At 39.8% G+C, this 27,929-nt stretch overlaps 1 protein-coding gene across 9 annotated transcripts in view; it reads right to left on the bottom strand.

Moving 5' to 3' along the window:
• Nucleotides 1-24,223, bottom strand: part of ADGRG2 (adhesion G protein-coupled receptor G2) — a 64,086-nt gene extending 39,863 nt beyond the window's left edge. For 3 of the 9 annotated variants that reach the window (XM_032680244.1, XM_032680251.1, XM_032680252.1), the window contains exons 1-4: nt 23,669-23,721; nt 21,507-21,622; nt 13,013-13,131; nt 3,302-3,919 (exon numbers count right to left, since the gene is read on the bottom strand). In XM_032680244.1, the coding sequence (XP_032536135.1) occupies nt 3,302-3,919; nt 13,013-13,130 (736 nt within the window). In that variant the 5' untranslated portion in view covers nt 13,131; nt 21,507-21,622; nt 23,669-23,721. The other 6 variants (XM_032680248.1, XM_032680245.1, XM_032680247.1 and 3 more) reach the window with 6 other exon arrangements.
• Between the last annotated feature and the right edge of the window lie 3,706 nt (nt 24,224-27,929).

Raw genomic sequence — 27,929 nt, 5'->3', positions numbered from 1 at the left:
CTGTTCTCCTTGTATAAATGCACAGCTTAACAGTTTGGATATTTATATTTGGATTAAGAAAGTTACTGTTTAATGTGTAACTGAAATGATTAATGTTTAAACAGTACATTTCTTCCCACTGTGAAGTTATTATTAAAGGCAACTTGCAAATATCCCATGTGAAAATGACAACTGAAGAGCTGGTGCTCACAGGTGACTAAAATTTCTTTTCCAAGGATTTAGCATTTTAAACTCACTTATTTTCTTGTGGGTCTGTTCTCTTGAATCACCCCGAACTTTAGATTACTTAGTAGGCTTTTTTGTTGGATTGTACAGAGACATTAGTGACACCATTCATATTCTCCACATTAAAGGATTTAGCTACAGAGGAATCATTCATCAAGGAACAAGATACGGAAATTTCCCAAAGTTAGAATTTAGAATAGTAAGCGCATCTTTCTTCACTTATATATTTTTTAATAACAGGAGATGACCTGTAAAGTGAGATACATTCAACCTGTGGCACTCTTTTCTCCATATCACAGCTATTATGCTACTTGTCATTCTCAGCAAGAGGGGAATTATCAAAGGAACCTGAGGAATGTAAGTGGAAGGCCAGTGACGCACAATGTGCGTGGCCTCCTGCCCTCTTTGGCCCTACCCGCAGTTTTTACACCTGCCCAGCCTGCAATGGCCACACCAAGCAGAGGAGAACCAGAAGACTCTGTGACCGGAAGAAGAAAGAATTTCATCTTTAACTCAGATATAAAAGTTTGCTGTTGCTAAGTACCATTAGCCCAAGAAATGTGATCAGCCCTCATCACAAGCTGGGAAGCAGCCAGGTATGTCCTTTCTTGCAAATCTTCAGAGCTATAAGATACGTAGCTACTGCAAAGGCAATCCCATCCACTTCTGGGGAGTGAACTACTTGGTTAAAGCTGAGCATGCCTCCAAGTGCTAAGCATGTGTGTAAATCTTACCAGAATCAGGATTTTGGTCCGTATTAGACCTCACAAAATTAAGAAAATATTAAATTAATTTTTGGTAATCTGAAAAACTACCATTAAAATAAACCATAAAACCTAAAGAAAAATAATCAAAAGAGACAAGAAAAAGAAAGGCAGGAAAAGGAGGTAAGGAAACATGAAATAACTATGTGATGTTAAGTTAAATTATGGTAGCCTTTGACTGATATTTTGCAAATAATTGTTTTATGTAGGCACAAAATGCCAACCAGGTCACAAAAAAAAATTCCAAAACTTGTCCTCCGGCACAATTATGACTGTAATGAACCAGTTCCTTTTCACCTTTTGTGCCTATGCAAGAGGCACAGTCCTTTCCCAAGCTTTATCCCTTTGCAAGTTATATTCTTTGCAGATGCAAAATCAGATCTTTCTGCAGACTTACTACTCAAAGTCTTTCTGCTTTAACAAAAACCAGAGAAGCCTCCGAAATCAGGTAATTTTTACACAGGTGTTCAGAGGAATTTATTGAAAGAAATCATATTATAAGACTGGCAGCTTTATCAATTAAAATCACCTGACACTGACTGTTAGATATTCCTACTGTAAATGCTTTGTTATCTATTGGACTAGCATTTGCTAAATACATGCTTTTCACAGGATGACTTGGGGAGGCACAATCAGCTAAAATGCATCTATTACTGAAGAGAGGCAAATAAACTGTAATAAAAAGCCCAGTGAGCTTCCCTTTGAAAAGCATTTAATCTCCCAAGTTATCTAGAGGAGATAATTTATATTTGGCAGCAGAGATGGCCTCTGCACTGAAACAAACCCCTGTCAGCAGTTTCACTAAGTAGCAGAGCTTTGGAAACCATGCATCTTACACACTCACTAGAGAGCTCTTGCAGACAGAGAAAAGATTCCACAAGCCATTAAATCATGAATTCTAAAATCATTAATCCGTTGGGGCTGAAGTTGGGCATTGGCTAACCAAGCTGCCCTGTGATGCTCAAGGGAGCTCTATATTCAGGGCAGAAGGTGCTGGAACTGAAAACAAGGAGGTTGTCCTTTCTGTGTACCAGTGAAAGAGAATCAGGTGCTCCACTCCACTCTGCTTCACTCCACACTACCCAGACATACCTCTCTCAAGCTTTCTTTGTAGAAAACTTTTTTCTGGTAGCCAGAATGTTCCCCCTTTCAGTCTTAGGACTGTATTCCTTCAAACACGGTCACACATGAATAAAAGAAAGACATCCTTTCTTCAGCTCCTTTTTCAAATCACACAACCCAACAAAGATGTGCTCCCAACTACAGCGTCAGGGTCAGCAGAGGAACTTCATTCCTTACAAATCAGTGCTAGGGGCATTCTCCATGAGTCCTGGTTTGTTGGACATATTTCTTTCTCTCCCAGAAAAAGAAATCTGGTGATCTCATTTTAATGCCCTTACTAAGACACTTTCAATCTACTCAGTCAGACAGTGGTTATAAGATTACACAGCTAAAAGATATTTTTGAATCTGCACAAAATAGATAGCTACAGTTTTTAAGGATAAAGGTGATGATGACTAAGACCAGTGTCACAGTTTAACTGAATCATTGATGCTATATAAAAATCTTAGGATTTTTATAAAATTGAGCCAGTCACCTTAAAAGCTCTTAGGAGATAACATAATTTACTTGAATCAAGTTTGTCTTTCTTGCCAACAGATAGGCTAGCAAGAGCTAAAACCAGGATTATTCTCTTGCTTGAATTCAATTATCTCTGAAAAAAAAAAATCTTGGTTTGATTTGATTTAAAGATTTTTTATGGTTCTTTTTCAGGGCAGAGGGGAATTTTAAGAAATGTGTGAGATCATTTGGCCATTTTAATAAAGGAGTCATTACTGATAAAGAAGAAGCCTCCAGTAATTTTTACAGATGTAGACCATGCCAGCTGAAGATGGTGTAATGTGCCAATGAAGCAGCAAAAAGTTACACTGATTGAAATTCTGGCCCAGCAAATGTGCACAGTGAGGACCACCAATGCTTTCCTCTGTATTTATTCCCTGTACAGAAGGTGTGTAAATTAATTAAGATGACATTGATATATGCCCAAACACTCCAAGGAGTTTTGGCTGCATGCATCCTGCTCTCATATTACATGGACAGTAGATAGAAACAAAAGTTGAAGCAAGTTGAAAGTTTGTAAAGAACTGCTGCTATGCTTTTTCATTTGGATAAAAGCTAGCAAAAGCTGCAGGTCCTCACATGTTCTCATTAACAATTTAGCTAGGAATGATTAGTAGAGTGAGGCTTTGTAAAATCTGGAAGAGAAACTTTTGACTAAATCATTATTTCAAAAACAATGCAACGGTACTTACCACACGGCAAAGAGTTATCCTCTTCTGCTGTGGTGGTATAGGTCCAATCCTCCTTTCTCCAGCCTATAACACCACTATCCTGGCAGTCCTCAGACTGTGTTATATTTGCCTTGTCCCACATTCTGAACATGTACAGTTCCCCAGTCATACCCTGGTTAGGTGATGCAGCTGCACCTCGTGGCTTTGAACAGCCAAGTAAGAACTGGCCTTTTCCAGGCAAATTAACTTTCCCCCTTAGTTTTTTGCTTAATCTTTTTTTTCCATCTATGAACACCTTCATCTCCTCATTGTCACTTTTCCACTGGATACATATTTGGTTCCAAGTGTTTTCATGAAGTCTTGCTGTTTTATTGATTTGATTTCCAAACAACCATATGCTCAATTTGCCGTGATCTCCCATAAGTCCAAGATCATACTTATTTGCAGAGACATTGATGTGAGGTGTTTCTTGAGTGTATACATATGCTATCCATGGACTGTGTGATGAATATAGTTTGAGGTCCACACAGACAAGGAATTCTTTCAAGGGATGCAGAGAAATTCTTGATGACATAATCCAAGGATCTTCACATGCAGTCTTAAAGACAGCTTTATATCGCCCCAGGAAATCCTCCTGATCTAAATAAAGAAAAGGTGATTTGTAAAATTATTTAGTTTTTAAAAGTATCTTTTATACCACTGTTATTCTTCCATATAGTACAATTCCTAGGCATTTACGTAGGAGTTTATAAACAACACATTAAGAAATAACCTTGTAATCTACTCTTTTGGTGTTTTTGGGGGGTTTTTTGCGGTAGGGAAGAGACAATTTTGGAGGCAGTCAATAAATCCTAGCTGCTCATGAAAGCTTTGAAGTAAAACTCATGCACGAGACCAAGGATGACTATGTAGAACCACTAAATTGTTTAGGTTGGAGAAGACCTCTAAGATCATCAAGTCAACTGCAAGTCCAGCACTGCCAAGTCCACCACTAAACCATGTCCCTAAATGCCACATCTACATGTCTTTTGAACACCTTCAGGGATGGTAACTCAAAAACTTTCCTGCACAGCCTGGTACAATGCTTGACAACCCTTTCCGTGAAGAAATTTTTCCTAATATCCAACCTAAACCTCCCCTGGTGCAACTTGAGGCTGTTTGCTCTTGTCCTATCATTTGTGACCTGGGAGAAGAAATAACTCCCATCTCACTACAACCTCCTTTCAGGTTGTGAGCGATTAGGTCTCCCCTCAGCCTTCTTTTCTCCACGTGAAACAACCCCAGCTCCCTCAGATGCTCCTCATAAGACTTGTGCTCCAGACTCTTCACCAGCTCCACTGCCCTTCTCTGCACACAATCCAGCAACTCAGTGTCTTTCTTATCATGAGGGGCCCAAAACTGAACACAAGATTTGAGGTGTGGTCTCACCAGCTCTGAGTACCAGGGAACAATCACTGTCCTGGTCCTCCTGGTCACACTTTTGCTGATACTGGCCAGGATGCCATTGGCCTTCTTGACCACCTGGGCACACTGCTGGCTCATGTCCAGCCAGCTGTTGATCGACACCCCAAGGTCCTTTTCTCTCAGGCGTCTTCCAGACACTCTTCCCCAAGCCTGTAAGTAGCACTGCCTGGGGTTGTTCTGACCCAAGTCCAGGGCCTGGCACTTGGCTTTGCTGAACCTCGTACAACTGAGCCTTCATTCTGCTCCCCATCCCTCTCTTCCAGCTCAGGGTGCTGGATATCCAGAGAGCAACTGGTCTTTCTAATAATGATCGAGGCAAAAAAGGCATGAAGGCACCAGCCTTTTCCTCATACTATGTCACTATGTTCCCCCCTTCATCCAATAAAGGCTGGTGATTCTCCTTAGCCCTTTGGTTGCTAATGTATTTATAGAAACATTTTTTATTGTCTTTTAGAGCAGTGACCAGATTAAATTCTAGCCGAGTTTTGGCCCTTCTGATTTTCTCCCTGCATAATCTCATGACATCCTTGTAGTCCTCCTGAGTTTCCTGCCCCATTTTCCAAAGGTCATAAACTCTCCTTTTTTTCCTGAGTTCCAGCCAAAGGTCTCTGTTCAGCCAGGCTGTTTGCCTCCCCCTCTGGCTCATCTTTTAGCCTGCTCCTGCACCATTAAGATTTCCTTCTTGAAGAAGGGTGTCCAGCCTTCCTGGGCTCCTTTACCCTTCAGGACTGTCTCCCAAGGGCTGACTTCTCCAACAAACAAAAACTCTTACCTTTTTGAGATCACTCTGCCCAAGACACCCTTCAACCACCACATCATGCACTAGTCCTTCTCTGTTCACAAACAACAGAGGTCCAGCATGTCCAGCAGGGCACCTTTCCTAGTTGGCTCCCTCACCAACTGTGTCAGGTCACCTTCCAAACACTCTGAAAACCTCCTCGACTCTTTCCTCTCTGCTGTACTTCCAACAGGCGTCCTGGTAAGCTGAAGTCCCCCATGAGAACAAGGGCCAGTGATCATGAGACTTCTCCTAGGTACTGAAGGAATATTTCATTTGCCTCTTCATCCTGGTTGTGTGGCCTATAACAGATTCCCACCATCTGTGGGAATGTGCCTTGTTGGCCTTCCCCTTGGCTCTTATCCACAAACACTCAACCCTAATGTCACCATCATTAAGCTCCAGACAACCAAAACACTCCTAGTGCAACACAGCTACCCCACTGCCTCTCCTTGCCTATCCCTTCTGAAGAGTTTATACTCATCCATTGCAACATTCTAGGTGTGAGTCATCTCACCATGTTTCTGTGATAGCAGCTGAGGCATCGTTTTCCTGTTGCCCAATGGCTTCCAGCTTCTCCTGTTTGTTGTCCACCTGCACGGGTTGGTGAGGATGAACTTTAGTTGTGCTATTGATCCTGACACCTCTCTGGAGGGAGGAGCCCCAGTTCCTACACAATCATTCCCAGGTACTTCCATGCTTTCTAACGCATCAATAACTCTCGCATGTCTGCTGCTGTGGCGATTTCCATCCCCTACCTCCACTGAGATGGCAGACCAAAGGATGCTGCTAGCATACCATCCCTCAAATATTGATGTGTTGCCCTGAGACTTCCCTAGTGACCCTGGTTTCATCCTCTTCTGCCTTCAAATCTAGTTTAAAGCTCTTCTAATGAGCACTGCTAATTCCCATGCAAAGATCCTTTTCCCACTTTGAGACAGGTGTACCCCATCTGTCGCCAGAAGGACTTCTGTCATGTAAACTGACCCATGATCAAATAAAATGTAGCAATCTAAGGAATTTGTGAAATGACAAATGGGAGGCAAAAAGAAAATCACAGGTTGTGTGTCCTATAGCCAGGACTGCACAGATATTTTGCATTTAATAGATACTGAATAAAATATAGAAACAGAGATAGAAGGCAGCACTATAGCCCTTACTGCATCCTCATGTCTCAGTCTTGCATCCTCCTCCTCTGAACAAGATCATATTTCTCCAAGCCATTTTTAAAAAGGTAAACCAGAACGACTCAGGGAACTACAGGCCAGTAAGTCTCACCTCCGGGGCCAGCAAAATCATGGAGCTGATCCTCCTGGAAACTGTGCTAAGGCACATGGAAAAGAAGGAGGTGATTGGTGACCAACGTGGCTTCACTAAGCGCAAATCATGCCTGACAAATTTGGTGCCCTTCTAGGACAGGGTTAAAGAATTAATGGATGAGGGAAGAGCAACTGATGTCATCTATCTGGACTTTTACAAAGCATTTGACACTGTGCTACACGACATCCTTGTCTCTAAACTGGAAAAACAGGGATTTGATGGACGGACCACTCAGTGAATAAAGAATTGGCTGGACAGTCGCACTCAAAACGTTGTGGTCAACAGCTCAATGTCCATGGAGAGACAAATGACTAGTGGTGTTCCTCAGGGGCTGGTATTGGGACCAGAACTGTTTAACATCTGACATGGACAGTGGGATTGAGTGCACCCTCACCAAGTTCGCCAACAACACCCAGCTGTGTGGTGTGGTCGACACACTGCAGGGAAGGGATGCCATCCAGAAGGACCTTAACAGACTTTAAGATGGGCCTGTGCAAACATCACAAAGTTCAAAAAGCCAAGTGCAAGGTTCCGTATCTGGGTCAGGGCAATCCCAAGCACAAATACAGACTGGGCAGAGAATGGACTGAGATAAACCCTGAGGAGAAGCACTTCGGGGTGTTGGTTGATGAGAAGTTCAACATGACCCAGCAACATGCATTTGCAGCCCAGAAAGCCACCCATATCCTGGTCTTCACCAAAAGCAGCATGGCCAGCAGGTCAAGGGAAGGGATTCTGCCCCTCTACTCTGCCCTTATGAGACCCCACCTGAAGTGCTGCATGGAGCTCTGGGGACAAGAGAAGTTGTGGATGCCCCACCCCGGAAGTGTTCAAGGTCAGGTTGGATGGGGCTCTGATCAGTCTGGCCTACTGGAAGGTGCCCCTGCCCATGCCAGGGTGGTTGGAATGAGATGATCTTTATGGTCCCTTCTAATGCAACCCATTCTACGACTATATGATTTTTTCCCCAACCCCTAGATTCTTAAATCCTCAGCTGAATACTGGCAGTTACAGCAAGAAAGGTAGAAAACAGCCATATTCTAGTAGAAAATGAGTTTAGGTAACTTTTAGAAAATTTGTTTTGGAGCCACTGGTTTATTTTAAATTCAGCCCTCATTCTCTGTTCTCTATCAGAGAACTTAGTTGCAGAGACATTTGGTCTGTGAATCTCAAATATACTGTGTCATTAAGACAGTGGCAACCTGGAGTTCAGCTTGGATAGTAAATGGAATTTGTGGTGTCGACAGTAAATTTACTGGTAAAAAACAATGTGCCAGGCTCTGTCAATGCTGGTAAAACAAGTAGTTCCAGATAATGCCCCAAACACTGAAACTTGATCATAACTGTTCAGTGCTTATAGGTGCCTCATTTCCTCCACTGTCCCAACACAGGAAAGGACAGACTTTTTTAGCTGTAGATGTAAGCTCTTTGGAGCTGACTCTCATTTTGTGGGAATATACACATTCCAATCACATAATCATTATCGTGATTGCTTGCTTTTAAGGTGTACACATCAGCAACAAAATAAGAAACGGTCCTTTGGAAGGTGAAAATAAAACAGTCTGGTAGATGCTCAGCCAGTGCAAGGAATATGTTACTGACACCTTTAAGGAGTCCATTATTTATCAGTATAAGCAGATTTTTTATGAATGCTCCAGAAGAGGTTTGGGATTAATCATGATTGGTCAGGGTTGGAAAGCAAAAAAAGATTGGTCAACATAGGAAAAAAAAGCTTTTCCATTAGCTCTGCTGCAAAAAGACAAACTTCCAGGCAATTTGGATCAGGGTTTTTTTTCCAGGGCAAGTTACATTCACAGTCCTAGTTAGCTGTCAAAATCACAGCCAAGTCTTCTGTAATTTCAAGCAACCAGAGCACCATCTTTCATCAGGCCAATTCTGACAACTTTTCTGTCTCTTGAGCTCAGAGCTCTCAAATTTCTTTTTCAATAGCAACAAATGAAAACATGGAGAAAGTTCTTAACTTTCAAGTGCAGCTTTATGGGTACAAGCTACCAGAAAACATTCTAAACACAAAATACATCAATCCAGTTACGTCGATATCTATTCTCGTTGCATACTATAGCTTCAAGACTTCCTCTGTGATACTATTTAGCAAAAACCTTTCACAACCCCGAATCATTCCTGAAGTTCAACATACACCATGTAGGTGCCATGCAAGGCTATAGACCAAACAAAAAACTCTCTGAGTACAGACTGAATTAGGTGAAAATCCTAACCAGCAGACAGTGGATTTTGAATGGTGAGATAATTCTTAGATTCGTTCTAAGCAGCAATGGAAAAGAAAAACACACTTGACCCAAGAGCAAGCAGCAGAATTATTTCCCCTCTGTCCAACCCTACAGCATGAATTCACTCATTCAGTTCAGCCTCTTGTCAGAGTCTAAAAGCAGAAGTTCAGCATGGAAAACTAATTTTTAGAACAGCTTAAAAGCTGGGGTGACAAAGACTGAATGGGAGAGGAAATTGTCACAGAAGATAAGATTTTTAGATACAGACTCAAATGTACCTTCCATTTTTAGTAAAAGGATTACTACAATTAAAATAGATCTGCCAACTTACAGCGTGGACAGATCATGAGGAAACTGATTTTATAAAGGAAACAGCTAGCTAGTTATATGCCAACACTTGTGACAGTCTCTCCAAATAAAAATAATTGCTCAAGTCTTTCATTAAGTGGGAATTCTGCTGAATGTTTTGAAAAATTTGATGCAGCTGCTGTTCCTCAGAGTATATGTCAGAAATATACTTGCATGACTCACATAGCTTCCAAAATTCCTGTAAGCAATCTTGAGCATGCAGACATGGCCAAAGTGACTGGTTTCCTGACACAGCTTCAAAACCTGAAGTCACTGTTAACTATCCAAACTGACAGACTGGATAACTATTTCTGAGCAAAAATATTAACCAAAATGTGAAGTATCATCATCAGACTCTACTTTGGAAGTGAGAAAATGGTGAGAGAGGCTCAATTTCATGTTAAACGTTAAATCAGTGTTGATGTGCCAATAGTGAATTAAAGGGCTGCTAAATCCTATTACATTATTTAGGGGAACTGACATATCAAAGTTGTCAAGGGAGGTAGAGTGGGCATACAACACTTGCAGATGAAAACAGTCTTAAGGCAGGTAGCCAACAGAAATTATGCAAAATGACAACAATCTGATGACGATTCTTCTGGTCTGCTTTATATAATTAAAAAAGACTGCTGTTGATCAATATGCAAGGACTGAAGAATTAATTTAAAGTAGCAAAAGCATTTACATAGAGAGGTCTAACCTTCTGGAAACTGGAAAGGCTGGCCCACTTTGCTCTAAACAGTTATAAAAAAAAGTGCCAAAAAGTGTTGCCGAAGTTAAGAGAATAGATACCAATACTATCTGAAATGTTATAAGAAAGACTTGGAAAATTTCATATGCTTTATCTACCTAAAGAATGCTGAAAAAGCACAAAGGAAATCATAACCATAGTCAGAAAATGCACTTTGCTGTTCCAAGTGGAATACATGCAGTACAGCATTATGCTAGAAATTTATTATCAGTATTGTCTTGGCTAAGTCTCTGATATGTTGGTGCATGCCATGTAAGTAGGAGATGACTTCACATTACAGCCTTTGGAAGTTCTGTTAATCATCACTTATTTTCTCTAGTAATGGTACTTGTGGGCTGTGTCCCACCCTTGACCACAGAACTGAGGAGTTGGAACTGGCTGTGCTCATACTGTGGCATTCCTGACTTACAATTAGTTTCCTTGGGTCCAGACAATACAATATATTCAGAAAAGTATCCATGAACACACCCTTATCACCACAGCACAAAAAAGGTAGAATAGTAGGAAGAATGCTCCAAACATCTCCAGAGTAAAATTACTGTGTGGGGGGGAAATGACAATTTGGAGTGAAAGAAACTCCATGCCATAGTAATTGTGGGCCGATTTTTCAATGTCATTTGCTGTATTTGGGCACATAAGACCTTTTAGACATGCAAATTTTTCCTTACTCCTATATTTAACTCTAACAGATGCAAACTTTGGGGGTTTTAACCTCACTAGAAATAAAAACATCCACTTAATAAGTATGTTCTCTTAAGCCCTAAAAGAAACCCTGAAACACATGTGCATACTTCCAAATGTTTAAAATAAACTTTCTGAGAATGAAAACAAACAAAAAATGCAATATCTTTTTTCAAACATTTTTAGATGGTGATAATTGATGTCTTTACAAGAGATAGCCAACCATAGACAGGAAGAATTACACATACAGGAGCAAAATCCTCTCAGTACATGAGCACCAGTGTTATTTTCCTTATATTATTAATAACCACTGTGTCAGTATAGTTGAGAATTAATACAGTCAAGTATTCTATTGAAAAAGTATAGTAACAAGTTTATGTGTCTGCACAATCTGGCTTTTAACCAGTAACAACAGTCATTAACTTCCTTGCAAGTGTTTGCCACCTGTAACACATTTGGCTTGCCACAGTCCATTAAAATGACGTCAAAAGAATCTTGTATACTAATATATTCCTTCTAGAACTCATAAATGTTCTTTATAAAAAGTTTAAAACTCTAAACTTTCTACAGGGGGGGGGTCACTTGATTCTGCTTAACATTTGGAAATCTGAAGCTAAGAACTGTTTCCTCAAAATTAATTTCATCCCTTCTTTTTATTCACAGTTGTATTTGTTTATCTGAGGATAAACTATGCCATGTTTTCCAGTGTCCTAGGCATCAGAAAAAACACAAGTAGTTCTCCTCTCTTCATATTTTTTGGAGAACACACATACTTTGGCACCTCAGATGACAGAACTGAGTAGAGATGATCTTGACAGTACTAACAGCCTAAAACAAAAAAACCCAAATAAAATAGGATGAAACCATAAATATGCCCTTGTGTCTGTCTAGCTTTTCTTGAAGGATTTCTGACATTTGCAACTGATACAGAGGTGAAAAACAAAGTCCCTCTTTGCTTGCTTCCTCCCTCAGAACTCTTCTATGACATCTGTCCACCCGCTGAGCAGCTCTGTCCTTTTCGCTGTTTGAAGCACAAGACGTTAAAACCTCTACATCTTAGTAGCAGTTTTATCACCTGAATGTCAATTCTCTCTCAATAAAATCATTTTATAAAAATTACTGTATTTGGAGAATTAGAATCAGAATTTGTCTAGTCACTAAACCTATGAAATCTCATTGCTTGTACAATGTTGTTAAGCAGGCACACCTAAATTAAAAAAAAATAGCAGTAAATTTGAACTGAAAGAAGCTCTGACCTTCTAAAGTAAAAACATGCCATGACACAGGAAGCAGCTTCTGAAACTAGCATTAAGTACATGGCAAAAAACACTTCCAATTTTTTAATACCTCAAGCACATTACTAACATGATAAATGTATTACACACTATTGATATACAGAAACTTTATGAATGACAAGCACTGTTATCTTTATCAGTTGAGGTCCAGAGTAGTGACAGACTAACCATCGGTTTACAGAATAGCCATGAGAAAACACAAATTACTTTACCTCACCTTACCTCTTTACAAATTACTTTACCTCACTTTATTCTACTTTACCTCACACAAAAGCATCACAAAAGTTATCCAATTTGTACAAGAACCTTATAAAGTTATTTTTCATTTACTGTTATAGAAAGAGTATAAATTGCCAAGTTCAAATGTGTCATTTCTGTTACATGTTTTGGACCTTACTACCTTCTCCTTAGCCATATTCAGATCAAGAGAATGCAGATGTTCTATGCTCATACACACCCTAAATAGAGTGAAGCTCAAAGAATTTTGTGGTGTTTTTGTAAGAACAGTGTAAAAGATTTAACAATATGTTCTGAAAATAGGAACACTTGCAGTTTAAAAAAATGGCAAGAAAATAACTTGTCTTGTTATGACATACTGTGTTTCAGTTATCTCCTCATCCATAACCTAAAAGAAGTTACTACCAATGAGTTTTTATGAAAACATAAAAAGCAACCAAAATGCTAAGCATCAATTGGTTCATTTCTTGTTAGTGATGGTTTTTCCTCATAATTTCAAGAGCACAAAAACTTTCCTGTTCTAAATACATTCAAAAGTCCTATTCATCAAGATGAATGTGATTTATTTGGAATACCAACACTAGACAAATCAGGAAAAAATTCTCTTACCTTTGCCTGCTGTAGCCAGGAACAACTGAAGTAAAAGGACTGCTTGAAAAATCCTGAATCTCAAGAAAATGTCCTGTATTCTGCCAACACAGCAGCGCTGTTTTCCCCAGGCAACCATTCTAGAAGAAAATAAATAAACAAAAATTACTAGAAAAAGTGTAGGTATGTGGACATTATGAAAAATTATGTTTCCAACATAAGAGTATAAATCTTTTCAACCCCATTATACTATTGGGTATATATTGTACAGAGATGCACAAATACTCTGTATATTGCCAAGACACTAAGAAAGAAAGAGCTGTTTGCTGAAAGGAAAAACAAAAATAAAACCAAAAAACCTCATTTGAGCTCTAATTCTCCAAAGACTCACAAATACATCAGAGCATGATTCCTTGCACAAATAAGACTTTCGACATTTGAAAAACAAACAAATAAAACCTCCAAAAGATATCATGGCTGGACTTTGGGAAGGAAGATTTGGGAAGGGCTCTACCCACATTTGTTACAAGCACGCTGGTGGCTAAAAAGGTCAATATGAGGTAGACACGTCTGGTTGCAAAAGGCGCAGCAGAAGGAAGATATACACACAAACAAAACAAACACACACACCCCAAAACAAACAAACCCAACCAAAACCTGGCAGAGCAAGCATGGAGAGCTTGTCCAAAAGCTTTGTTAATCTCATCAAGAAGTAAGAAAGCATCTCTTCAGTCCCCTACCCACATGTAGGGGACTCTCATGTGACATTTTAACAGAAGCACTCCTAAGGAAGAAGCAGGACTTTGATTCCCAATCCTCATCTCTTTCTCAAGACAAGAAGCTACTGAAAAAAAAGAAAAAGAGAAATACCACAAGTCACTTGGGCAGCATGGAGAGTATCATGAACACCTGGTTTGCCCACATTTTTTCCTGGTGATGGTTGTCTAATGTGAGCAACAGGACATGGTGTTGGAAAAAGAATATCTCCTATTATGAGAGATAATGCTCTATGAAATGACACAATTTTTTAAAGATCTTTTCAAAAAAAGGTATATCTAAATATTTTGCACGTTGAAAGAAACATTAAGTAAACATTCTGGTGCTCTCTACATGCATTAATTTTTACATAAAAAGGTTTAGAGATATGTAGTTGCAAGTGCCTCTGTAGTTGATTCTTGAAACAAAGGCACAGCAGTAACCTTTACATATTGACTATCTTTAATATATCAGCTTTATGGTAGAACAGAGCATTCTGCATGACACCAGAAGTTTAATTTTGCAATCACAAGTCTGGTGCATGTATGAGTGTACTGGTTAGCAATCCTCCTGCTCCCAAACTGCACTGTGCTTCTGTACATGCTGTATCAGGCTGCAGTAGGTTCAGGCACTGTAAATGGTGAACTCTTTCAGGAGCTGTAAATTTGTGTTAAGGTTAGGGCTAAAATGTTTTGGGGGTTTTTTTGCAAGTATTCACACAAATTTAAATATTTGTTGATATTAAATGGTTATTATGGGCTGAAGTCCGCAAGAGAAGTGCTAGAGGAATAAACTGAGAAACAGTGAAGTTGCTAGGTGATTGATATTTTGGAAACTGATTAAATGTACATGCAATAAATTATACACATGTAACAACGTAGCATAGAATGCATAAAGCAAAGGCTTCTCAAAAATTAAGAGCACTGCAACATTGTTGCCAGTGTTTTAAATAATTACATTGTATTACATAGCCAAAAAAAAAAGGTAATGCATATTGCATTAAAAAACACCGATCTGGATGATTACAATACTGCTTCCACAAAAATCAAACATACTAAAACTGACAGAAAATAAGTCGTATGCTAAAACAGTGGTCATAGCTAATACACACAATCCCATGCAGGAACAGATCAAAATGAAACAAAAACAAGTAAAAAAAGCATGAAATGTCAAAGGCAGGCTAACTTTCTAAAGACCCACAGGAAACATGTTCAAATCTGTCTTCAACTTGTTTCTCTGAAAGCCTAAAAATCATATATTAATAAAGTTGTTCGGTCAGCAAACGAAGTAGCACAATTACATTAATTATTCTAAGAGCCTGATAATGAAGACTGTCATGCTTAAATACATCTGTCAGCTTCACAGATTGTGCATCTACAATAGAATTTTCTAGGGTTAAAAGAGATACCCATCCAAAAGCCATGTTTCCTTTCTCTGCTTACTCACGCTTCCCATTCTAGTCTCAAATTAGGTCACTTCCAAGCAAAACCAGGCTGCACATCTATTCTTCCATTTTATGGGGAAATTTCTTCCTTTGTACACTAAACCATCTATCCACAGTAATGTATTTAGACACGAAAACAAACAAAAATTCCAGCACACCTTGTCTCTACTATGTTGACATCAAGAGTTGAAATGTGAATGGGATGGAGTTCCACAAGTTTAGCCACTGATGCCAGCAAGTACTGAGGCAAACTGCTTGCTTTGTGTCACATATGATACTGATCTGGAATGTTCCTATATTCCCTGCATTTAGTTTTCTCCTTAAGCCTCAGTTCTGCAAACAGATACACATGAAATGAGCTGACAAGACAAAGGTTTATTCCTGAACCATCAAGCATCCCTTCTGTTTGGTCTGGTAGATCTCATTGGGCAATAATGTTAGTGTCCCATTCACCAGAAATAACAACTGCATTACAGCAGTCTAAACTTGAGGACAGGAGCCAAGCAATTCCTTGTTCTGACTCCAGCTCTGCCTGAGTACTATGTAGCCCTTAGGAGTTTGAATGGACCTTACTCTAACACTTCCGGAGTGAGCTTTGCTAATATTTGTCCAGTGTTTAAATGAAAGACTGCAATAAATACTTTCTGTACATTTAGGGTTTTATCTCATCTGGGTTTTTTGACCACTTTTTTTGTTCTCACTTCCTGAGATGGGCCCAAGCAAAGACAAGTGGGGACAGATACAAGCTTCTTGTTGACTGAACACAGTCACATCAAGAACTTTGAAACTATTCAAAGCTATGAATGAAGATTAATATCACAGGGAAAGCAATAAAATCCAGATAGCAGGAAACTGAGTAAATGTATAAAGTGAAATACTGACATGGTCACAGCTCAATTGACTTTTTGCAAGACTTTGTACATTTACGCTAGCTCAAGATTGTTCCAAGTCTGGATAAAATATACAATTAAAAGAGTTGGGAAAAAAAAATTAGTATTCCTTTCTTTTTGCAACAATGCTGTTTAGACATTACTAAAGAAAAAGATGCTTTGATAGATTTTTTTAAAAGAAAAATACACCAAGATATAAAATACGACTTCACCATAGCCATTATGTTCCTCTTATGTTTAAGTCTTTCTCTGTATTAGAATCCTAAAGCTTTACTCTTGATGATCCTGAACAGTAATGTGACTGCAAATATATAGTTGAGAATTGTGCATAAGTGATTATTTTCATTTGTTATTCATTTTGCTCATTTGTTCAAATGAACATTTTTATTGTTCTTTATAACAGATGACTCAGAGAGCCCAGCGTGGATATGCATAGTTTTTGCAGTTGGATGAAAAATTTTCACTTGTAAGTCAAGCAAATCTAATCAAGTACAACAGTTACTGAGCCACCCAAGAGTGGGAAAGAATTCTATGCCCAGACTACAGGTAAAGATGTAACAGGCTGTCTTTACTTTCTCACTTACAATAAGTCACTTTTATTTACAAAGAGCTAAGTGTCCGAAGTAGACAAGAATATAAAACATTTCTTTATGGGCAGCAGAAAAGATGGAAATTCAGAAAATAAAGGCTCAGGCATAAATCTGCTCTCTCTTGTTTGCTCTCCATGAAGAGTGCTCTATTTTGACCAATCACAATCTTATAGCGTTAGCACCCGGGTTTCACAACGTTTCATACCATCTTATTAAGTTGAAAGTCAAACTAGAATTGACAGAACTTTTCTTAAAACAAATGAACACACATAGTTTTAAAAATTAGATGGTTATTTTGTATGTTGTGTTACACATGATGCAGTTCTGCATTAATATCACATTCTCTAGAAATTAAAGAATTTAGTGGAAGCAAAGACAGGAAGATGGTATAAAAAGGAGTCTGTATTCTTATCATTAATATTAATTAGCTTATGCCATGCTATTTTACTTTACTGCTTTCCAAGTGTGTACCTATAGGTGACATATCAAGACATATAGGACTTACCTTCAGCAACTGCTTGCCTTGTATTACATCAGATATATTTTCTATATGATTGAAGCCCAAGAAAGTGCAAAACATAAATACAGCTGTTGTGTTCCGTAGTGTATTTTGTTAAACTACTTTTTGAAAAACACATCTAAATTTCACAAGTCCTGTTGAAAATATCTAATTACTGGCAGTCTTTAACGTTTAATAAGCTGTTATGCCAAGTTTTAGCCAGAGCGAGTTCTCACTGCCAATGCGTAAACTGTTGGTTACAGAAACTTATGACCCAAAGCAATCATTCATTTCCTTCTAATCGTGCTGTCTGCTGCTGCACTTCAAACTCTTTTGTTCAGGTCACACTTATTTCAACCATAGTGTCTGAGCTTCATTCTGTCTTCTGTAGTTATATCCTATAAAAATTTTGGATTTTAATAAAAATATTTCCCAAATGTATAGAAGCTACTGCTGAGGAGGAGGGTAATAATGAATGGTAAGCTTCTGACCACTGTTCTGTAACAGTCTGCTTTATTCAAACCTATACCAGGTGACAGAAGGTTAAAAAGAGTAAGAGAAACAAATCATACTGCCCACATATGAGAACTTTTTGATGTCTTTAATTACTTTCAAAAATGTAAGACTGTAGACTTCTTCCATCAACCCTTTATATTTTCCAGACTGGAACCAAAATGCAGTAAAGTTCTTATGTTATTTTTAAATTTTGGCTGAAGCAACTGAGATGTAATAGGGAGGACGCTTATGTTGGAAAGTCTTATGTCACTGTGAATCTTGGCACACACAGTATTCACTGACTTAACAGCAGAAGTAGCACCATTGATTTTAAAATGTTGTTCCGGGGGGGGGGGGATTATGTGTTTTTCCAGAAGACAGTAATAGGATTATTACTGTCTGATAATAGCTTGATTTTCATTAATTTTCTCCAGTGTTAATCATGACTGTAAAAACAGGCATACATATGTGTTCTACATATAGTCACTTTACGTAGAACATCAGTTTTTTCTAAGACTGTAATGGTAATGTGCTCAAGGACCTTCCAAAGATGTCCTCCTGACATAAATCTTTACTGTTTTCAAAGATATTAAATATTTTACTTTTTAATAAGTTGGCTTACAGAGAGCAACAAGCCACTTAGTTACAGATATCAGTCACCTGCAAAACTCGTGGCTCACTGGTCCATTTCTTAATAGAACTAAACAGGAGGAAGAACCCTCTGAGAAATCCATTCTTTTGTTTAGTCTTTCAATGTTGCAGGATAGTGGCATCAGAAAGACCTTTTAATATATTTTATTTTGCAACTATCAAGCTGTGCAAGCCAAGGTCTGCCTTCAGTCCAACTCATAGATCTCCCCTTAGATTCATGTAAAAGTGCAAATTTAACCACTAAGGTCTGCATAAGGGAATTCAGGAGTGTGGTATGCTATTGGATGGCTCTCCATCATGGACATCAGTGACAAAACAAAGCACTTTTGGTACTTAATTCTGTTGTACAGCAACTTGTGTCATATGTAGTGCAAAAATGGAACAGGGACAATAACAAGCAAGTTTTTGTTCCCTCTCATCCACATTGGAAACGTTTCACCTCTTCATATGCAATTGCCACCTGGGAGATGAACAAGAGGCCTCTCTCTAGCTTTATAAAAGTTTTACACTATCCAGGAAATCCTTGTCTGCGTTGTATATTCCCTCGAGAGCCCACACTCCATTAAATCTTTCAGAGCAAACTAAAAAGCCCTTCAGTGACAACACTTCAGCAGGTTTCCACTTCAAAGAGTTTACAAGGTGATGTGTGAGAAGCAGAGATGTAATAAAAGTAGTTATGTTTGTCACAAGTCTGGTTATTTCAACTTCAGGTTGTTTACATTTTCATTAATAATACTTAGGGTTTAAAGGTATGTTGGTTTAATGGAAGAGGAAACCACAAAACGTATTCTGCAGTGTAGAAGACTGCAAGTACAACAAAGACCACATTACAGGTGCATCAAATAAGATTAAAGGAACACTAGACATGCACCTTGAGCCATGTAAAGCCATGAGAAAGGGTGTATAAAGGTATAAGCATAAAAAAAAAGCAAACAAAAAGTTTTGGAAAGCCTTTATATTCAGTTACAGGACTTGAATTTGCTGCAGAGATAAACAGGGAAGGACAAAGACTTTCCTAAAGCTCAAATATTCAAATCAGTGAATAATGTAAGCAGGCTGTGAGCAGTCAAGCGAGGGCCAGGCATGCCAGAAAGAAGACTGTCCAGCTCATGCTTTCAATTTTCCTACTTTTCAAAAATGAATTCTGAAAGTTTCATCTTACTGTAAGTGGGGGAAAAGAAAAAGTAAATAGTGGTTTCTGCTCACTCATCCCCACTCTCCTTTCCATGCTCCCTTGGCTTGAACAGCAACACCCTAAAAAAGAAATTACATTGTGATTTCATCCTAGGCCTCACTTTATGGACTTAACAGATCTCTTGGATCTTGCACTTGGAGCTGTTAAAATTTCTCTTGAAGCTGAGAAGCACAGTGTTTAGTGGAGGTTTCTGGTTAGTTTTTTTTTTCTTTTAAACAACCTCTCAGACTCTTTCAGTCAACAGCCCACTGACCAAAACTAATAGTTTGTACTGAAGAAATAAAACTCATCAGTTTGGAAAGATGTATGCACTGAAGCAAGCACCTTCCAAAGTCCTGCTACAACTCTGTTTTGGGATATGGCATTGCTACCCTACACGGCCTAAGGAAATATAGTCACTTTGGCACTTCAGTCTTCACATGGAGTAAATATCTAGGGGACCTCTATTAAGACATTCTAGTAAACAGGGTTGTGCCAGAACAGCATCCTGATCCTCTTTTAGCACTCCTCCTTCTTAGGGTCAATATAAGTCTATGTAAGGGAACAGGAGATGGTACCATTGCCAGGACAAACCCCATATTCAATTGTTAGGGAAAGAAAGGAGGTCAGATTTCTGACTGGAGCCCACATTAGACTGCTACAAATGAAACAACTTAGTAATAAACATTCTCAAACACTTGAAAGTAATCACATAGGTGAGCAGATGACTTCAAACCAACTTCGGAAAAATTTATTTAAACTAGAACCATTTCCGTGTGTAGCCCCCACAATCACATCAGCTCAAAATATTTACTTTGTACAACTACACTCCACATGGCTTTTTTCATCATCACCACCTCTACAAAAAAAGTGATTAGCCTTCTTAGAAATAAAACACATGCTGACTTACTGAAACACAGATAAGGATGAAAAAAGGAAAGCATTTTTAATTCAAGTTACATGAATACTTGGCCTATGCTATGAATAAGTAATGATGGAAAAAAGTCACTTCAAAACATGAAGCTCATCAGAAAACCATTCAATTAGCTTATGTCCATAATTAATTTAGTACAAAAGAAAGAAAGATACTCAAAGTCTGGTTGGGAACTTGGAAATTAAACGTGGAATTTGGCAACATTCACAGTCAAGCATGCCCAGATATCTAATAAATCCAGGCAGAGGGACACAGTAATTTTTTCTCTGAAGAAAGGGACTTACTATGAGAAGATTTGAAACACTAAAAGCATCAGTAAAAAGATGTTGAGTTTTGCTGTGTGTGCACAATAATATTTCCATAATGAGCATACTCACATTACTCCTTGTCTTACTATTTCTACCATTTCTAAATGTGTCACATCTTGTCAAACATGACAACTTCTGGCAAACCGACTGATGGATCTCTGAGATCTTAACTCCTCAAAGATTCCTTTAAGGAACAGTATAAATGAGAACATACTCAGTGCTTAATTTGTGAGTGGTTGTTCTTTTTTGGTAACTAAAGCATCACTTGAGGTACTCATGCAAATTTCAGAAAACAAAAATGTGATAAATTCTAGTAATTTTCTCTAAATTCTAGAGAGTGAAAAAGTATTTTAAGTAGACTGGGGAACTTTATAAACTATTTATTTTCTGTATACTGTTCCACCTAGTATAACTGACATTGTACGGTTTTCTTTTAAACAAAAATAAGTTAATCATGTTACAAACTGTGTTTTTTCTAGGAGATGATAAAAACACTTATGAGATGATAAGCCAGCAGAAGAAGACCTTGAAGGGAAGAAAAAAGTCACTGTTTTTATAAGGTACTAGCTGAAAAGCAGCTGTTGTGTCAAACAATAATTATATTTCTGGGCTACAGTGCTCATTGACAAAAGTGTAGAGAATAAAAATAGATAAAACCAGAAAATGCTGAGTCTGGGACTTGAACTGCCAGATACACTTCTAAAATCTTGTATCAGTTCCACTACATAATACCTGCAATAAAACTGTACTGAAGCTGATGTAAGTAACACTCACCGGTGGTATACAAAATGTTCAGCTCATAGCTGAAGATAAATCACACAGGGAGGAGCTTGAGATCCATTTTTTTTGTCTTTGATATAATGTCAGCTACAAAGGATCGTTTTTCCATCCTGAACAACAATAAATTTCAAAGATATTTGAAATTTGAACACAAAAGGAATGCAAGACTCCCAAATAATTGAGTCCTATTAATTAACATATAGTTACACAGCTGCGCTGGGCAGAGCACGTCTCCAGGATGAAGGACCACCACCTCCCTAAGATCCTGCTTTATGGTGAATTTGCCACCGGCTGCTGCATGAGAGGAGCCCCAAAGAGGAGATACAAGGACTCCCTGAAACAACATCTCAGCCTTGGCCACATTGATCAACATAACTGGTCTACTCTGGCCTCCAATCAGGAGGCCTGGAGACACACCATCTGTAACGCTGCTGATGCCTTTGAGAAAGCATGCAGGATCACCCTTGAGGAGAAAAGGCAACGCAGAAAGAATCGTGCCCTGCAGAATTTACCACCTAAGGAGTCTTTCTGCTGTGCCTTTTGCAATCGGACATGCCTGTCTTGTATTGGCCTTTTTAGCCACCAGCACGCTTGTGACAAACTTGTGGGTAGAGCCCTTCCCAAATCTTCGTTCGCAAAGCCCAGCCATGATGATGACACAAGCCTATCTTTTTCATAGAACATTTATAGATCCTTTCCAAATTGTAACTCCAGCAATTCATGACTGGAAAGAATAAGATCCTCATAATTCTGAGAACCTATCTAATGAAATGGTTCACTCTTTTCATGTTCATAAGATGAGTAGCACCCACCGACAAATGAATATTCTCTAAATCCATGCATCTGGAAAAGAGCAAAGCTTTTAACTGAACCTAGATACAAAAGCACTACTAAACTTGCCATTTATCAGAAAGCTAACAGTTCAGGCCAAACACCTTATTCATGCTGAAGTCTACAAGATTAATTGTATGAGCTACCCTTATTTTGGCCTTCAAATAATCTAATCTAGTGTTCCACTGAAAACATAAAATTCCAAACTCAAGTGTAGTGATCAGTTTTAAACCTATACTCTGTTTGCCAAGGCCACTGGCAGAGGAACAAATCCCACTTGTTTCTCCCATGGAAACAGTTACAGGAGTATGCTTTCCAGCTCAGGCATAACCTTAAACTTTAAAGCTTAAGAGCAGGAATATCAACTTGCGCAGCTCTCATCTAGTGATGGTGTTCACTGTTAGCCTATGCAAGCAAAAAGGAGAAATGTGTCCTGAGTAGAGACACATAATACCAGCTTTACTTTTTCAGCACATGTGACAGAGCTGAAGACCCAACTAATTTGCTTTGAGATTGAATAACACTTAGATCTGCATGTTAGAGGTTATAAACTCTATTTTGGCTCATGTTGAAGCTCATTCTATCACACTTTCAGCGTTACTATAACTGACTTAAGCAGGGAGGTTGGACCAGATGACCCACAATGGTTCCTTCCAACCTTACTGATTCTGTGATTTCATACAAGCCCAGCCTGGGCTTGTACAGTCACATGTTTAATTTGCGGGATAAGCATACCTTGAACTAGTTTACAAACATTTCTTCCACATTTCCACGTAAATCAATGCAAGACAATAACAAAGAAAAGCAAGAGTTCAATGCTGTTATAAGTACTACCCACGAACGACAAAATGCATACACTTGCAAAGCAAAAATAAACTCAGTCGAGAAAGGATGCTTCTGATACACTTAGCCAGTGGAAGTGACAAAACCCCAGACAAATAAACTCCTCGGAATAATTATTGTGCACAAAAGGTGACTCTGAAGACATCTCATTTTCAATGATGTAGGTTTCCTTGCAGAAACCATGTGAAAGAAGCAGAAAAAACTTTAAGCTGAGTATATTCTCTGCACTCGTTCCCACAGACAACGCGTGTGAGAGCAAACCCCGACCCAGCCGAGTAAAACAGTCCCCAACCGGACGCTGCCCCGGCTCTTTCGTAAACCACATTCAAACTCTACTGACGCGTCTGCCAAAATCTTTTACTTTCTAGGTCAATTTAAACACGCTACTGAAAATTTCTCGCCGTTGATTAAGCGCTTAAAAGACGACTGGAAAGATGATGGAAACCTCCCCACCGGCAGCACGGAGAAATGTACCTGGTAACCAGCGCGGTGCGCTCAGCACGGACTCCGGACGGGCTCTCGCAGCCCCTCAGCGCGGCCTCGGCCCCGCACCGGCCCCGCACGAGTCACAACGGCCCCGCAGCGCTCGGACCCCTCCCGCCCTCCCTCCACTGACCCCCCCCGGGCCGCGCTTCCCTCGGCCCGGCGACACCCGCAAGTGCCACTCCGGGAGACGGATCCGTGACTAAGCGGTAGCCGCGGGACTGCGCTGCGGAGGTCGGAGCTCCCCGACCTGCTCGGTCTCCCTCCCTCCCTCCGCCCGCCACCGCCGCCCCCGCGGGACCCCTCTGCCATCACCCCGCTCGTCCCTCCGGGCACGGTCGGCGGGAAAGCCCAGCCGCAGGGAACCTCTGGCGCCCGGCTCCGGAGAGCCCCTCACCTCCGCCCGGCTCGGGGCGACTCCCATCCCTGCAGCCCGCCGGGCTGCCGGTCCCTCCTCGCCCTCGGGAGCCCCGCGAGCCGAGCAGCCGCTCACCTGGCGCCGGGCGACCGCCCGTCCTGTCCGTGCCGCCCGTCCTGTCCCGTCCGTGCCGCCCGTCCTGACCCGTCCCGTCTGTGCTGTCCCTGTGTGCTGTCCCTGTGTCCCGTCCCGTCCCGCCCCGCTCGCTCAGCACTGGGCACAGCGGAGGCGGCGGTGGCCCCGGCAGCTGTGGCAGCCGCTGGACAGGGGGCGGGGGCAGGCGAGGGAGGTGCTGCGGGAAGCCGAGGGAACCCGGCGCGGCGGCGGAGCTGCCCGGGAGCGGCCCCCGCGCCCCCTCGGCCAGGCGGGCTCGGCCCCGCCCGGCGGCCCCGCGGGTGCGGGCGGTGTCCCGGGAGCTGTGGGCAGCGCAGGAGGAGAGCGGCTGGCCCGCGGCAGGCTGGAGGCAGCGAGCAGTAAGCAGTAAGCGCGGGGACACTATGCCCGGACACAGCAAACTCGGGCGGAGGGAACTACCGCTCCGAATAAACTGTTTCAAATTCTTTGGTGGGCAATGTGTTCGGTGTTAAAATAGCCTTTTCTCTTGTATGGTTCACCTTAAGCCCTAACGTAAACGTAATTTTTCAGAATTAGCAGCCTTCATTTAATATCAGTAAGATTGATACCTTCAGTTGGTAGTGTAAATGAACTTTGTAAATTGTAAATTGACTTAGCTACCAGGTCAGCAGTAAGCTGAAGCTGTGGCCCTCCTCTTTCCCTTTTTAATTGCTTGGAATGAAACATATTCTGAAAATGCAGCATTTTCAGTGACTTATTTAATACCAAAATTTTTAGGAACTACTCCCTGCATGTGAGGAGGAGCTTTGGTCATTAGACACCGCTGAGAAGAGCTTGGCTCCAGGGCATAGCTGGGGAAAGCACATCCAGAGGGATGTGTTTTAGGAGCTTTAGGCAACAACTCTTCCCGGTATTACTGAAAACATAAGACAGGGGCAAATTCTACAAACTCCACAGTCAGCAGCTCTTCCTGAAGATACAGAGTGCGATGAGTCCACACGATGAGCATAATTTTATAGAGAAGTACTTGTAAAGAAGAGCTGGAGCTACATGAAGAGACTTGTTTGATTTTGCTTAGATCAGTGGTGTCTTTGGATGCTTTGGAGCTGGCATCTAGTGGAACACAAGGCCAGTGCTTTTGTAATTCCTCACATAAGAAAAAACAGGAGGTATTTTTCTTTCTCTGCCTTGCTTAGTGGAATATATTTCACTTCCCTAAAGGTCTAAGGACCTAGCTTATACCACTTGTGAAAATTATATCTCCTCCTCCTTCACTTTTGATCTGGATGTCTGGAGGTCAATAATGTGGCTTAGTGGTGTCTCCTCAGAAAGGCTAAAAAGTTGAATGATGTTGGAGACTGAAGTCCAACTTACCCGTGGGCACCTTACCTGATGGTAGTGCAGAGTTAGGAAGCTTTCTGTGTTGTTTGTTGTGTGAATAGCTACCAGTGTACAGAAGTTTGTCTACCCAACAGCTCTAACAAATGATATATTCTTTGGGATAAAAATCAGCTAGTTGCTGAATTTTCAAGCACTGAAATGTAATTGTGGGCAGAGGAGTTACCTCAAAATACCTGTTCTCTTTCCTCTTAGACCAAATTCATTTACTATGAGAAAATACTATGTAATTTACAAAAGGAAAACACTCTACCTAATTTATATTTCTAATTGTTTATTTAAACTGTGTATTACATACAACTGGGTAGTGTCCAGTAACATACAGAGAAACTAAACAGAATTGATTTGTAATGACCTAAAAACCCAGACTAAGTTAAAAACTTCATTCCCAGTGTACTTATATAGCTGTGCTTAGCTGGAAAACTCCCTGAAATCTATGTATAATCACTCAGATACAAGTATGGCATCTATGCAGTTCTAGGACTACACAAGATCCGGGCAGTGTTCCATGGAAGCCAAAGGCAAACTCGTATGCACTTACCAAGAAAACACAGAATTGAGTAGGTCTGAAGAACAAGCATGAATAACTGAATAATAGAGAACTTTTCAATCCCACTAGTTTGTTATGTTTTTGAGAAAAATGCCAAAGAAAAAAAAGGGTTGTGCTAATTCAGGTTTCTCAGTGCCTCCTTTATTGTGTGCTTGTGCTATACTGAACACTGATTTAGTAGGAATAGCAGGTGATAAATGCAGGTTTAAGAGAATGATCATCCCTTGAAGAGAAGGAGTCAAATCTTCTGTCTCCAGACAAAATGATCATATTAAAACACCTTAAGTAAAATTAATAGTTTAATAGTTTCTGGATCTGGAATTCTCCAGAAAATGGGAGCATGGATACCATAAACTGGTGTCGATATAAAGTTTGGCCATGCATCCTCCTAGTGGAGAAATACTGTATTTCAAGGTTTTAACAATTAAAGCATTTTATTTTCACCTGTGTTCAAACAGATTGAATATAGAAACCCCAATGACTCTGACAAAGTCAGGGTCTAAATTCACATTAACTTCATCTTAACCAGAATTTCATATTATGCTTTCTAAGTGGTGTGGAATTTATTATTATTTTTTATTTAAACTCTTCCTCTATTTTTGTGTGTATGTGTATACATGTTTCCTAGGGAGATTAGACATTTCTGTGTCATATTGAGGTATTCATTTCATGTTTATAATTTATGTATCTAAATGGAATTTGTTCTGATGATGTAATTCATGTCTCAGTAGGAAAAAAAACATATGTAACCACCAAGGGAAAGGGGAGAGGGGAGGTAGTGGGAGAAGTAAGGTCTGTTTGCCTTTTCATTTATGCTGTAAAAGTTTGATGTTGTTTCACAAAGATGCTTGTCAGGGCAGACTTGTCCTGTTCTTGCTCCTCCCTATTCCTTCACTATCTCTAGTGGGCAGGACTGGAGGTTGCTTTGCCCTATGATGTGTATATGGTCAATCCCAGGGAGCATAAAGTTAGGAGAATGGCTGTTTCAATGAATCACATTAACATAACACCTTTTATATCAAACCTAATTGATCTAAAATCAAAGCAAAAAAGACTTTATGATAATTTCCATGACTCTGAATTTTGTGGGGTTCTGTCTTCTTCATTGCCATGCTACAGGTTTCTATGAACACCAGAAACTCATTTGAGGTACAAAAAGCAGTTTAAATGGTTACAATTCTCTGCTTCATATATAAATATAGTCCTTCCCAAAAATCACTCATGTTCTATTCTATAATATCATGTAGTAGCTATGAGTTGTGTAAATGACAGATAACTAGGTAAAAAGTAGGTTAGGTGTTTTTTAACTGATGATAACACTGAAGATTAAATAAAATCATCTGTGAGTCCTTCAACCTATTTTCTGCTTTCAACATTAAAAATACCTAAACAATAAGTGAGCAGTTTTAGGACACAGAAATGATATGGACTAGCTGTGATGCTGAAAGGATTTGAACATATCAAGGGAGGAGGATCCAAAGTCTAATCTTAAAACTGCACATAATAGGCACAAAGTTGAGAGCTTAATTTGTGAAAAAGAGGCTGTCTTGTTAAAAATTTGTGCCTGACCAATAAATCTGTATCTTGCAAAGAGTCCTTGGGGTAGATACATCTATCTAACATTCTAATAGAATAAATACTTATTAATATTCTCTTGTCAGAAAGTAGCATATAGGTGTGGGTACCATGAGCACAGTGTTTGCTGAATGTTGACTGAACTAATATGTAAAAGAAATCTCTTAGATATGTAATCATTAAATAAGGAGGTTTAGTCTATCCAGCTGTGATTTTTACACATGTTGTCAAATACTGAGTACAA

Source organism: Chiroxiphia lanceolata, chromosome 2 (genome assembly GCF_009829145.1).
Source record: "Chiroxiphia lanceolata isolate bChiLan1 chromosome 2, bChiLan1.pri, whole genome shotgun sequence".
NCBI classification, from domain to species: Eukaryota; Metazoa; Chordata; class Aves; order Passeriformes; family Pipridae; genus Chiroxiphia; species Chiroxiphia lanceolata.
The sequence above is the reverse complement of the archived record's forward strand: the minus strand, read 5'-3'. Positions and strand labels throughout refer to the sequence as shown.